This window comes from Echiichthys vipera (genome assembly GCF_963691815.1).
Source record: "Echiichthys vipera genome assembly, chromosome: 1".
NCBI lineage: Eukaryota > Metazoa > Chordata > Actinopteri > Perciformes > Trachinidae > Echiichthys > Echiichthys vipera.
Window position 1 is genome coordinate 15,519,904 of NC_139826.1, and position 11,903 is coordinate 15,531,806.

The 11,903-nt window shown below is 41.1% G+C and overlaps 1 protein-coding gene across 2 annotated transcripts in view; it reads left to right on the top strand.

Annotated features, from left to right (window-relative positions):
- The first annotated feature begins 5,049 nt into the window (after window positions 1–5,049).
- Window positions 5,050–11,903, top strand: part of shf (Src homology 2 domain containing F) — a 101,720-nt gene continuing 94,866 nt past the window's right edge. For both annotated transcript variants that reach the window (XM_083936656.1, XM_083936657.1), the window contains exon 1: window positions 5,050–5,724. In XM_083936656.1, the coding sequence (XP_083792782.1) occupies window positions 5,293–5,724 (432 nt within the window). In that variant the 5' untranslated portion in view covers window positions 5,050–5,292. The remainder of the gene's footprint in view (window positions 5,725–11,903) is intronic.

Below are 11,903 nucleotides of genomic sequence, written 5' to 3' on the forward strand. Positions count from 1 at the left end.
TGTGGATTTCATATATAGAGGACATTATCAGGCTCTATGCGTGAAAGCTCAGACAAGCTCTTGAATATTATTAATCACCAAAACCTCTGCAGAGTTTGAATATGAACTTTATCAACTGAGCTACATGCAATAATGCTTGATATGACAAGAAGGGCTGAGTATGTCTGGATTATCTGAACAAGAATGGTATGATCCTAGGAATACCTAATGAAATTTATCAAGTATCTTTCCATATGCAAATTAATATGACAGCCATGTAACCAATGAAATAATAAAATGTTTCCTTCGCTGGGGTCAACCACAGCTAGCAGGCCATCTCTGCTGTATGGATGGGTGAATTAATACCAAAAGTATAAATACAAGACAGACAGAATGAGACATGCAGAGCTCCACTAGACAGAGGTCAAGCTTCACTACCCTGCAATATACTGCACCTGTTTCCACTGTCACCATCAAAATCTGTAATAAAACAGTGAATGTATGTTTAACTAAAACATTCGAACACCTGCATCCAGGCAAATGGATTAAATCGGATTAGTAATCTCTCCTTGTCCTCCTTCACGGCAGAGGCGCCCATTAATACTTCATTTCATCTCTGCAGTAGCAAGGCTTTCTGTAACAACCAAAGGTGACACACTGTTACTAGATAAGAAGCTAAAGGAGCTACAGCTTTTAAGGTCTTAAAGTCTGCACTTTGACCAACAGGTATTGGGAAGCAAACGAAACACAATGGATGGAGAGACCCACAGGATAACATGATTTTGTTAGGAAATATTAGTGATCTAGCCTCTACTGTGTATATGTTAATACCATGCATTTTCATAAAACATTAGATTGGACGTGTGTATGCTTCTACCCGGACGTCATCTTTGTAATGATCAATATGTACCATAACGAGTAAGATAAGTGGCTGCTGAAAGGAATTTGAGACATGTTTCTTCTTTTCTACATTGGCCTGACGGACTCTTCATTTAGCCTTCATTAATTCCGAATGTTTTGTTAAGTTTGCTTCCTGTTTATCAGCACAGCCCTAACCTTGTGCTCATGCTATCCCCCACAGTACATTCACAGTGGAAGCATCACAGTGCAACCAGAGTCTTCTGCTGTCTACTTCAGCAATTAGATATTGATTTCCTTGCTTAAGGACCTTGGTGATACAATTGTTGACAGACAGGAGGCGGTTACACCTTTGCAGATGTTCCAGTCAGGAGATCCAAAGGAAAAAAAACCCTGCTTGAATGGCAGGGGCAGAAAAACATCTTATGCAAAGCACACATCTTTCATTTATTTGACTTTGAATGTCCAGCAGCTGCATAAATCACTTTAGTATGTCTCCATGGAGACCACTGGAGTGTATGTTTACCAGACAAGGTATAAATGCTTGGATAAATAATTTATGTGTTAAGAAGAGCACAGTTTGAAACCACATCTGGTTGACTTACAAGACTTGAATTGCAATCACACTAAAAATATGGTACATCAAAACAACATGTGTGTGTGTGTGTTTGTGTGTGTGTGTGTCTGTGTGTCTGTGTGTGTGTGTGTCTGCCCATTTGAGTGATGTGGGCATGAGGGAAAGGAGAAAGAGAGCAGGTCAGATATAGAGATTACTTGCCGCTACCACAAATTGTTGATTAAATATTATAGCGACATGGAATGAAACCTATCCATATATGAATATATATACCCGGTTGTGTTTTTAATCATCACTATTATTTGCTCAAGTTATTTAAGATTAACCAAAGTCAGCATCACGTGCTCAAGCAAAATGTAGCATGACAGAAATGCCATACAGTTTGAGAGATCCATTTAAAGAGGATGCCCGAATTCAGTTTATTTACATAAAAACTTCTCATTTGAGACACTTAGCAAACAAATTTATTTTTAAGTCCCATTTCAAACAGTTGTCTTGACTGTAATGTGTCTTGGCTTTGTTGGATACCTCTAGGAAATGAACAGAAAGATACCCATTTGTACAAAGTGCTTAAGTTGTTTGCTCATATTTTTTCACATACAGTAATTTCTTTTCAGCTGCTTCCTTTGGCACAGTTATAGCGTAAGCAATCAGAAGTGTGAGGGTCCACCAGTCTGTTTTAAAATACAAGAAGAAAAACTTTTATGTTACAAAGAAAGTTGTCAAATGGCCAATTGAAACTTCCACCCTCGCCTGGCACAGTAGTGCAGTAATACAGCGTTTGAATATTGTTTTGCTGAAATATTTTAACATACAGTAGTAATATAACAAGTGGCACAAAATAGAGGGTTAAATAGAAATAGATGAGGACTGAAGAGAAGAATACACAAAATAGAGGGTAAAATAGAAATAGATGAGGACTGAAGAGAAGAATTCACAAAATAGAGGGTTAAATAGAAATAGATGAGGACTGAAGAGAAGCCTTAAAATATAGGGCTGATTTTCTGATAAACTGCTTCTCTGACGTCTTAGCCCTTACGGCACTAACTAGTTTTGCTCCAGAATCATTTCCGGCAGCACCTGAGAACCTGGAGCCAACAGGCTTAAAGAGGAAAATAAACTTGTCACGTCTTGCACACCATGTCAAACGTTTGAGCTGTGCAGCAACTGTTGAAGACATTAACATTGGCCTATAGCAAACCTAAACTGTCATCTTTTCTGAAAATGTCATGCTTTTTAAAAATCAAATTCCAACCATATACGTGCCAACATCCTATCACCGACAAACATATGGAAAGCTTAGTTTATTAAGCCATGCAGCTTGGAGCAAGAGTAGCTAACAGTTTGCATGTGACAAAATCTCACAGACCAGCCAGTCAAGTTCATTGCGTGAAATGACTGTTGCAATGACTGATGACTTCTAAATCATCTACAGCTTTGGGTATTCATGAAACATTGCTGGTGTACTGTACCTGACAATCCATATCAATTTAGAGCTAGTTTTTCAATTAATTTTATCTTTTGAATGGCATTGAACATATGTGCTCATACACTACCAGCACCTCGAACATCATTTTAAAGTTCTCATATTGGCTTTGTTTTTTATTATAAAGTGTGTCATTGTGCTACATAAATAGTGTGAAAGGATAAAAAAAAAAAAAAAAAATACACGGCTTCTGTACATTTGTAACGTCACAACTACACTTTATATAGGTAGAAACTGCTGCTACAGTGCTGTTACAGTCATTTCCAACCTACAATGACAATGGAAAATATAAACCTATAATGAGTATAATGGAGCCTTTAAGTAAGATAACTTAAGCATAATCCTATACATTTCTATACAAATCCTCCAGGCAAGCAATCTGCCTGAGTACAGTATAGGCTACTTAAGAGACTATTTGTATCCTATGAGGGGTTGGATTACAGGATTTGCATTTTAAAGGGTGTCGGCAAAGGCCGCCAAGGGAAATTTGTGAATGCAATTGTAGCAATGCAATGAATGATCTGTGATGTGAGTCAAGCTCGGCAACCTAAATGACACACCTGCTCCTGCCTGCCCACCACAGATCCTAATACCTACAACATGAGACAGACTGTTACTCTCAAGGACCAGCAATATTTATATCACATACAGTGTATGTGTAAATGCAGCACTGAGGTTACACCCACAGACAGTACAAGTCCTAAAATATACCATATAATGTGTGATCTGGAATAAGTGTTTCTCTTTGTGTTCTGAGATTTGTTTCCCCCACGGCTGGCAACAACAACCAGTGCTGCAATAAAATAAGGACCATCTGAACCAAATGTGCTTGTTTTTTCCCTTTTAAAGCTTTTATGTATAATGCACTAGTTAAACAGATTAATGTCCTGGCTGAGGGGTAAAATGATTCCTATAAAGTGCAAGAAAATTGCACTGGTCAAATTTCTCTCTACATACCCAAAGTGCAGCGATGGCAGGATTTCAGGACAGAAATAATAGATTTTGTTTTGATCTCTGGAGCATGACTTTGTCTCTCCCGGGGGCCTGCCATGGTTAAACTCTGATCTGTACACTGTGACTTGCTCAAGGCTATGTGTGTGTGTGGTGTTATTAAAAAGAAATATTGCTTCATAAAAACCCTCTGAGCTGCAGCCATGACTCCTGTTAATGCACACTGTTGCAGGAGTATGTCACTGGGACGGGAAATGGGATTTTTTTTTTTCATCTGTCCTTTGATTGCAAAGGCAATTAGTGGTAAGCATGTGAACCTATGACCCTCTGCATCAAATAGATTGAAAGACACCTTGGAGAGAACTGTTTACTTGTATTGTTGCTTCAAACGATTCACCTCAGCTACTCGTGGATTGGTGTACTAATGAACTTAGCTAGAACAGTGCCCAGAGTTAATATAGGCCCCTGCATCCCTCTCCATCGGTCATTTGCAATGCAATTTGAAATTAAAACAGTCTGCAGTGGCCATCTGGACATGGGGGCACTAAAAATGAGCATAGGACACGTTACCCTTGTGGAGCATATGTTAAAGGGTTAAGTCAACAGTTTGATTGCTATTTCAGCCTTAAATTTCTGTAAACATAAGTTTACTCTGGAGAGAAATGGAAAGACTACTTTTCTTTTTTTAATCAACCCAAATCCTTTTAGGAATAATCTTATTTAAAATCATAAACCATACAATGATCTGTATGCCCGATTATTTAAAGTAACCTGTGGTAGGCTACATGTTCAGTAAGGTGAGGGACCAACATGAGTCAAGGAAACTTGCAAAAGGACAAGATGCTAGAGCAAAACATGTAATCATTTTTATTAGTCCACTACTACATATTCTACATTAAACACCAAAAATCAGCAGATGGGTCGGTGTGTGTGTGTGTGTGCGTGCGTGCGTGCAAGCGTGCGTGTGTGTGTGTGTGTGTGTTTGTGTGTGTGTGTGTGTGTGTATGTGTGTGTTTCTAAATGGAGACACTCGTGCAGCGGTGAACGGTACTCCCAGTAGCGACAGTCAGCGGGGTTTCAGAGATCCGGTAGGTGGCAGTGAATGTTCTCAGGTAGGGAGGGCAGGTTTGTGGGGGGGCGTGTGTTCCTCTTGCTCAAACGCTCCCATGTTGCGTAGTCTGGAAACCTGACGTGGGGAGCAGCCGAGCGGAGTGACAGAGTTGCGGCAGGGCAGATCAGAAAGTGCCTGTGGCCGCGTTTCCCCCTGCTCGCGCACTCCTCTACGGACCGAGTCGCACGAGACAGACAACACGCTTCGACACCGGTCGGCTGGCCGTGGGTGACCCGAGGATCCCACTTTGAACGAAGAGACTCGGGCTCCGCTGGCAGGAAAGGTGGACCTAAACTACATTCATTGACTTGAGAGCGATGCACTGGCAGCATGGCCAAGTGGTTCAAGGAGCACCTAGGATTCAAAACTACCAAAGCACCCCCTCCGGCGCCTCCGAAACCGGACTACAGACACTGTCACACCGGTGTGCCCGGTGCGCCTGGCTACCAACAAACAAGCTCCGGGGCCACCTTCCCGAGCCCCGCTCAACCGGACATCCTCGCTGCTTACAAACTACAAAAGGAGCTGGACTTCGAGGACCCGTACACTCCAGGGGGAAATATTTCATACGGCTCGAGCGTGAACACTGTGGGGTCGCCGGATATCAAGTATGTGTCACCAAAACACCGACTTATCAAGGTGGAAACAATCGAAAAGAGCAGCCCAGCTCCAGGCGGAGGTGTCACAGTCACCCAAGCTGTTGCTGTGGGGAGTGTTAAATCTCCGACTTCACCTCCTACGGACCACGACAACAAGGATAAGGTGGGTGAAGTTTGGTCCGAACATTTGTCTGTGTCTGTGTGAAGTCGCAACTCTAAACTTGTCTTGTGGGCTGAATTTTCTTCCTTTTTACAACCCCGAAGACACAAAAGATGTCATTCTCCTTGTTGAATCCCGATAAACATCGATCTTTCAGCCCAGTTTTCTCAAAATTAAATCACAGGATTACAGTTGGTTCTTATATTTTTTTTCTAAAACGATACATGGTTCGTGTATGAGGCATTTGAGCGACTCTTGTAAGGAATGAATAGTTACAACCGGCAGAACTTGTTATCACAACCGCACAACGGCTGTCCACACGAGTTGCGACATCCTCCTCCGTCTAATAACTAACTTGCACTACAACAGGGAGTGCTGTAGAGGGAACAGTCAATGTCCTGTGTTGACACAACAGTTCAATATCAGAGCAGACATGCCTTAAAACTGAAAATGGTGATCTTTTGCTCACTTTGTCACAGCTAACTTGCTGTAAAGTTCAGGCAAACTCTGCTCTGTTGGGCGGAAGGTGTGTGTGTGCTGTGACTACCTTTCTGCAGCTTATTCCCAACTGCAACAATGTGATCTAGACTGATTCACAGTGCATCTAATTCAACCTGAACATAATGTTATTTTACTAGACTGATCCATTTCGTTCCTTTCTGTGGTGATGCCAATTGCCCCGGGGGAATTACTTGTGATGGGTTTATGGATAGATGGCTCTAATTTGAGCCTCTTGGCACAGTCCTCTGCGCTTAGACACATGCCTCACACCTCTGTTTTTTCCCTTTTTGAACTGGCTAATCCAAAGAGCTGTTTGCATGGCACTCATCAGCACAAAATGAATGAGGAGACACGCAGCCAAGGCACAGTGCCTTGAGCACACTGTCATTTCAGGCCTCTCAGGAATTCATAGACACCAGGTTCATTTGGAGAAACCTGAGCTTTTCAGTGTCAGTGAGGTTAAGGACATACCGTGTGATGATCCTGCTGAGGAATGTTTAAGTGTCTGTGCTTAGCTCATGTACAGAGGAGAGAGCAAGGCCCTGTGAAAATACACACCACTGTTTCCTCCTCCGATCACATCTCATTCACTAACATTTTTGCGGTCATCTTGATGTCACCCTCGCGTTACTTCCTCCTGCTCCTGTGTTAGCTCTCGCACCTGTCTTGTGACATTCACAGTTGGTTTTGGCTCAACGCTTTTATTTACATTCCACAGTGTATGCAACCTGTCACAAGACTGTTGCGTGAAGCAAGACTGCACTTTTATTGCCCCCGTTTTGATCACACAACTGTTACCGTCACATATTTTTCCCACATGCCCTCAACACAGACATCAGGTACCATGTTTGTTTTCCCAAACCATCAACCAGCAGCCCTCATGAAGCATGCAGGTTTAATAATCATACAACTATGTGTTATCAGTAAAACAAGCACGAAAACCAGAATTTGTAATTTCCACCCAGCCACTGCAGCTGTTCAAGCTGATTAAACAGATTATAGTTGTCTCATGTTAATTGAAGCTTATTTGGATTTCCCCCAGTCAGGAATACAGTTGCCTCTGCCCCTCCTCTTTATCTCTCCATGTGCACATATGGCTTTAACAGACACGCAGATGATTGTATAGTATGGTTAAAATACCTCACACCTACCAGTATAAATGATGTTATGGACGAGCTAAATCAGTGCTGACAGCTGGTGGGCTTAAGCAATATGTCGTGAGAAGGGTTTAAGGGTTTCTTGTCAGGTGCTGAAGGTTAAATATAATGTGAGTGGAGAGGGAAGTGTGATACATATGTGAGACAATATTGTTGTTGTTTTTTTGTACCTGGTTGTCCCTCTTCTTCAAACAGTCCGCTGTGGTATCTGCACAACGTCAGCAAAGTGGAGATCTGGGAGTGCTTTGCCACCTTTAGAGTTTGTTTCCATCTATCTTGTAGAATATTAAAAAAAGCTTCCACAGACATGGAAATTGTCTGTGCTGCATAATCCATCATAATCATCAGTAAGCCTTAATTAGGTTTTGTAAATGTTTTTAGATTCATTATGTTGTGCTGCGATGGTACTTTCACTGCATGGCTTACTGTCAGTCACCTGCCCTCAGGAGGAAATGGATGTTTTCAGCAGAAATACTTTCCAAAAAGCATATAACCTTGCAGTCTCTGTTGCAATAATTTTTTTTATCCATGCTAAGTGTTTCTCAAATGTCAATAAATGAAAACATGTACACAAGTACGTCATTTTATGTTTATAATTTTTTTTTTTTTAATAGTGAAAGAATCATTCGGAGAGAAAAACTTCAAATAAGTCACCAAAATAGTAACACAGCTGCTTCAAACAGTGCTGTGAGGCTTTGTGTTAAATCTGCTGTGAGGATGACAGTTTGTCCTGAAGCGATTTGTGGCTGGTCATGATGATTAATCCATGTCCAGGTGACAATCCATCTCCAGGTGACAATTCTAAAGGGGACTTATGCTCGGTTTCAGGTCCATATTTTGTATTTGGGGTTTCTGCTAGAACATGTTTACATGTTTTAATGTTCAAGAACACATTATTTTTCTCACACTGTCTGTCTGAATATACCTGTATTCACCCTCACCACCCCTTTTAGCCCGCGTCTCTCAAAAGCCGGTTCTGCTCTGATGGGTCAGCATTTCTGGGTCTCTGCCTTGCTGCAGTATCATTGAAGCCGGGTAATGACTGTTTCTGCAGTGGAACTTTCTTCTATATATAGGAGTGACATCACAACCGTACGGGAGTCGGGGCGGCGCGTTTCAAGGCCCTGTTTCCGAATACGGGCTGTGTGCATTTGTCATTGCAAGAGCAAAGGAAGTCCTCTTTCTAATGGCACAGACTAAATGCTGACTGTTGGAGACAGAGCAAAGAGCACACTAGTGTCTTAACAGCACTGCTTGGTTACATTGATGTTTTAATTACTTGACTCATGAATGCTAATTATATCACTGCTTACCTAATGCCTGAAATGCCAATAGTAGCACCAAGTGAATTTTCCTCAGTCCATTTCTATTCACCAGGCTTCTAATGGGGAACAAAGCAAGTTAAATACGTTTTAATATGAAATGATACACTGCAAAATATCATATCTCCTACATATTCATGTGCCTTATTTTATCAGTGTTTTTTCATTCAGTGTTGTTTTTGTGCCCATCCTCGTATAGAAGGTGTCAATTTATGCAGCGATTTTTGTCAACGTTCAGATTTGCACTTCATATGGAGATTTATTTTGATGCAGTTTTTTAACATGTGTGAGTTTTCAAGTCATTATGATGTGTTTTGTTTTTAATGGTGGCAAGCCCTTCATGGTAGAATGAGTTGAGGAAGATGATCAATTATCATTCCGCCTTGGAGCTAATTAAAGGCTTCATCTCCCAGATCATCGCTCTACTCAGCACTAACCTGACTTCTCTCAAGGACACGCGGAAGTGATGACGGGCTCCACTCGGAAATGTGTAAACAAAAGCAGTAGTGCGGAGCTGACAGGCTGCGGCGTCCTTATGAAGTGCAGCCTGACAGCATTAGTATCTGTCTGTGCACCTTTGAAACTGCTGTTCCAATCTAACTTTGGCTCCTTTCATAGCTCGGGGTCCCTTTAACTCAATGATTGTATGAGTCAGCTTGCATATCTATGTATAGAATTTTGGATCAGGATCCCAGTCAGAGGCATCTGGATCGACAGATTTCCTCTGCACTTATTTTGCTTCATCCTTTCCACCACAACCTGGCATTTCAAAGGGGAGATGTACCATTGGTACTACCTCCAAGAAGGTTCTGTTTTTGATCCTGTATGGATGTGTGTTTGTTTGCTTGCAAGTTATTTAAAAAATTTGTCAACAGATTCCAGTGAACTTTGGTGTAACATACAAAGCCTTTAGCACAGGTTAAAGAATAACTGATATGATAATTTATAAAGCACTCTCTGAGCTTTTTGAGTCCTAGAAGAAAAGTACTTTTAAATGTCTTTGTTTTTGTTTACATTTTTTGTGAGCCATCTTGAATGCTGCGAGTAGGCATCAGGTGCATGACCTTTTTTGGCCCAAATTGCATTTTCAAGTTAAAGGAATAGTTTGGCACTTTGGAAACTTTGCCTATTTGATTTCTTTCTGAACGTTGGATGACTCATACGTGTCAGTGACGTCCAGTAGTTTAGCATGACTTAACTTCATCTTAGCTCACAACTTAACACAACTTATCTTGTTTGTTTAATCCATTTAAAAACCAAAGTGTAAATAATGACAATTTTAGTTTTATGGGGGTATATGTGCTGGACTATGTCTTGGCCAGGGGCACGGACACGGGGTGGGAGTTTATGTGTACTGAAGCTGGTGGATGTTACACCTATCAACTTCAATATGTGCAGCCCTCTACATGTGGATTAAAAAAATAATCGTATTATTATTTAAAAGCATGACTGTCTGGTTTAATTTGTTGTTGAAAATGTTTTGGCTGCCTTCCATTTATCTTTCACATTTGTTTGAGTTCATTTGGATGTGTAACGATCATGTTGAACTTGTGAAAGAACTGAAATTCGTCCTCCCTAGACACAATTTCTACAAACTACACTTGTTTGACTGGCCTGAAGAGTACAGTGCCTCTAGAGCATGGCCAAACTTGGCTCAGCTTAATTTCCCCCAAACCTGATGATCTCTGCTTGGCCTTTCACCCTGGCACTCCAGAGATCAGTGGAGTTTTATAAATGCATCCCACGGGCCTTTTATGCTCTCATCTCAGCCAGTAATAGGAGAAATGTCAAGCACAAACATCAATATCACCTGGGTCTGTGTGAGTGGTTTTCTTCAGGGAGCCAGAAAATAGATGAAAACATCAGAGCCCATCATGTTTTGTTATAGCACGCCTTTCAAGTGCAGTTCTCTACCTTTCTGTATCAGACAGAGGCTTGTTGGGTTGATAGCAGGCCTGAGTGGATGTCAGAGCGGTGCAGGATGTGTCCTAGTTGCTCTACAATTACACAAATCTGTGTTTGTGTTCTTTGGCTCACTAAAAGCTATCTTGTTGGACATATGTGATATTTCCAGAATTTGTTCTCAGATATTTAAAAATGAAGGCTATGGATACCTGATGGAAATAACACATAGCCTTGACAGTAATGATTGTTGGTAATCTGCCACTGCTGTGACAGCGTGATACCCAGGTTAAAATAATCAACACATTGGGGTGAAAGCTATGTTATACACCTCTTGGATTTTGCAGCTGTTGTTTTCCTTAACTGTGCTCAGTAGTGACAAATGTGTTACAGTCAGTGGTGGGCAGAGTTGATTATTATTTTGATAATTATGATTAATCGTGTAAAATGACAAAGAAATTGTGTTGAGATAGCTGCTCTGAGTCATACTGTAACAGTAACTCTAGACTGTGATATTGTTGGCATCAAGTGGCAGGTACGGTTGTGAGAGCCAGTTTGACCCACTGTTCACTGAGCTGTCAAAGAATGCCATGCATTTCCTCAGCTATTTTAAGCATCTAAGGCATTTTCTCTGACCCTAGCTAGTTTAAAACTTCAAGATATTCAGTGTTAATTACCCACTGCTCAAAGTACAATAAATTGTTCTTTTAATGACGAACATATTTTATACTCAGAGTATTTTTTTTATGGTTTACTGTCCATGACAGAAGAGCTTCATACTGGACTGCTGTGACCTGAAAAGAATCCTGGAAGGTTCACTTTGAAAGGAAGGAAGGAGCACAGAGTCTATCAGCGTACATGTTTAAGCCTCTGTGGGGCAGGATGAAGTCATTCTGCAGTACAGGATACACTGGAAGTCATAATGTAATGGTTATTCAATTGAGCACTGATAGGTTTGGCTTTTCATGAAGATGTGATTTTGGTGAATCCACAAATCCTATTACATTTACATGATGGCACTGTAATCCAGCATCACTGAGTGTAATAACTAGTCATGGTTAGTTTTTATAGACAGCCGTCCCACCAAATGTGCTTGAAAGTTATAGGCCTTGGAAATGATGGCTGTTAGCCATTGTTTGCTTATTTTCTTCTTCCCCTCCATCTGGGAACCTTCTTTTCACTGAGTCCCGATGGAGTCTGTTGTGTTTGTTGCTCGGTTTGCCTTTTCTAGCTTTGCACCGAAACATCAGTCACATGATTCCACCAGGTCACAATTAGCTTGCAGACTAGTGCTGCAGCT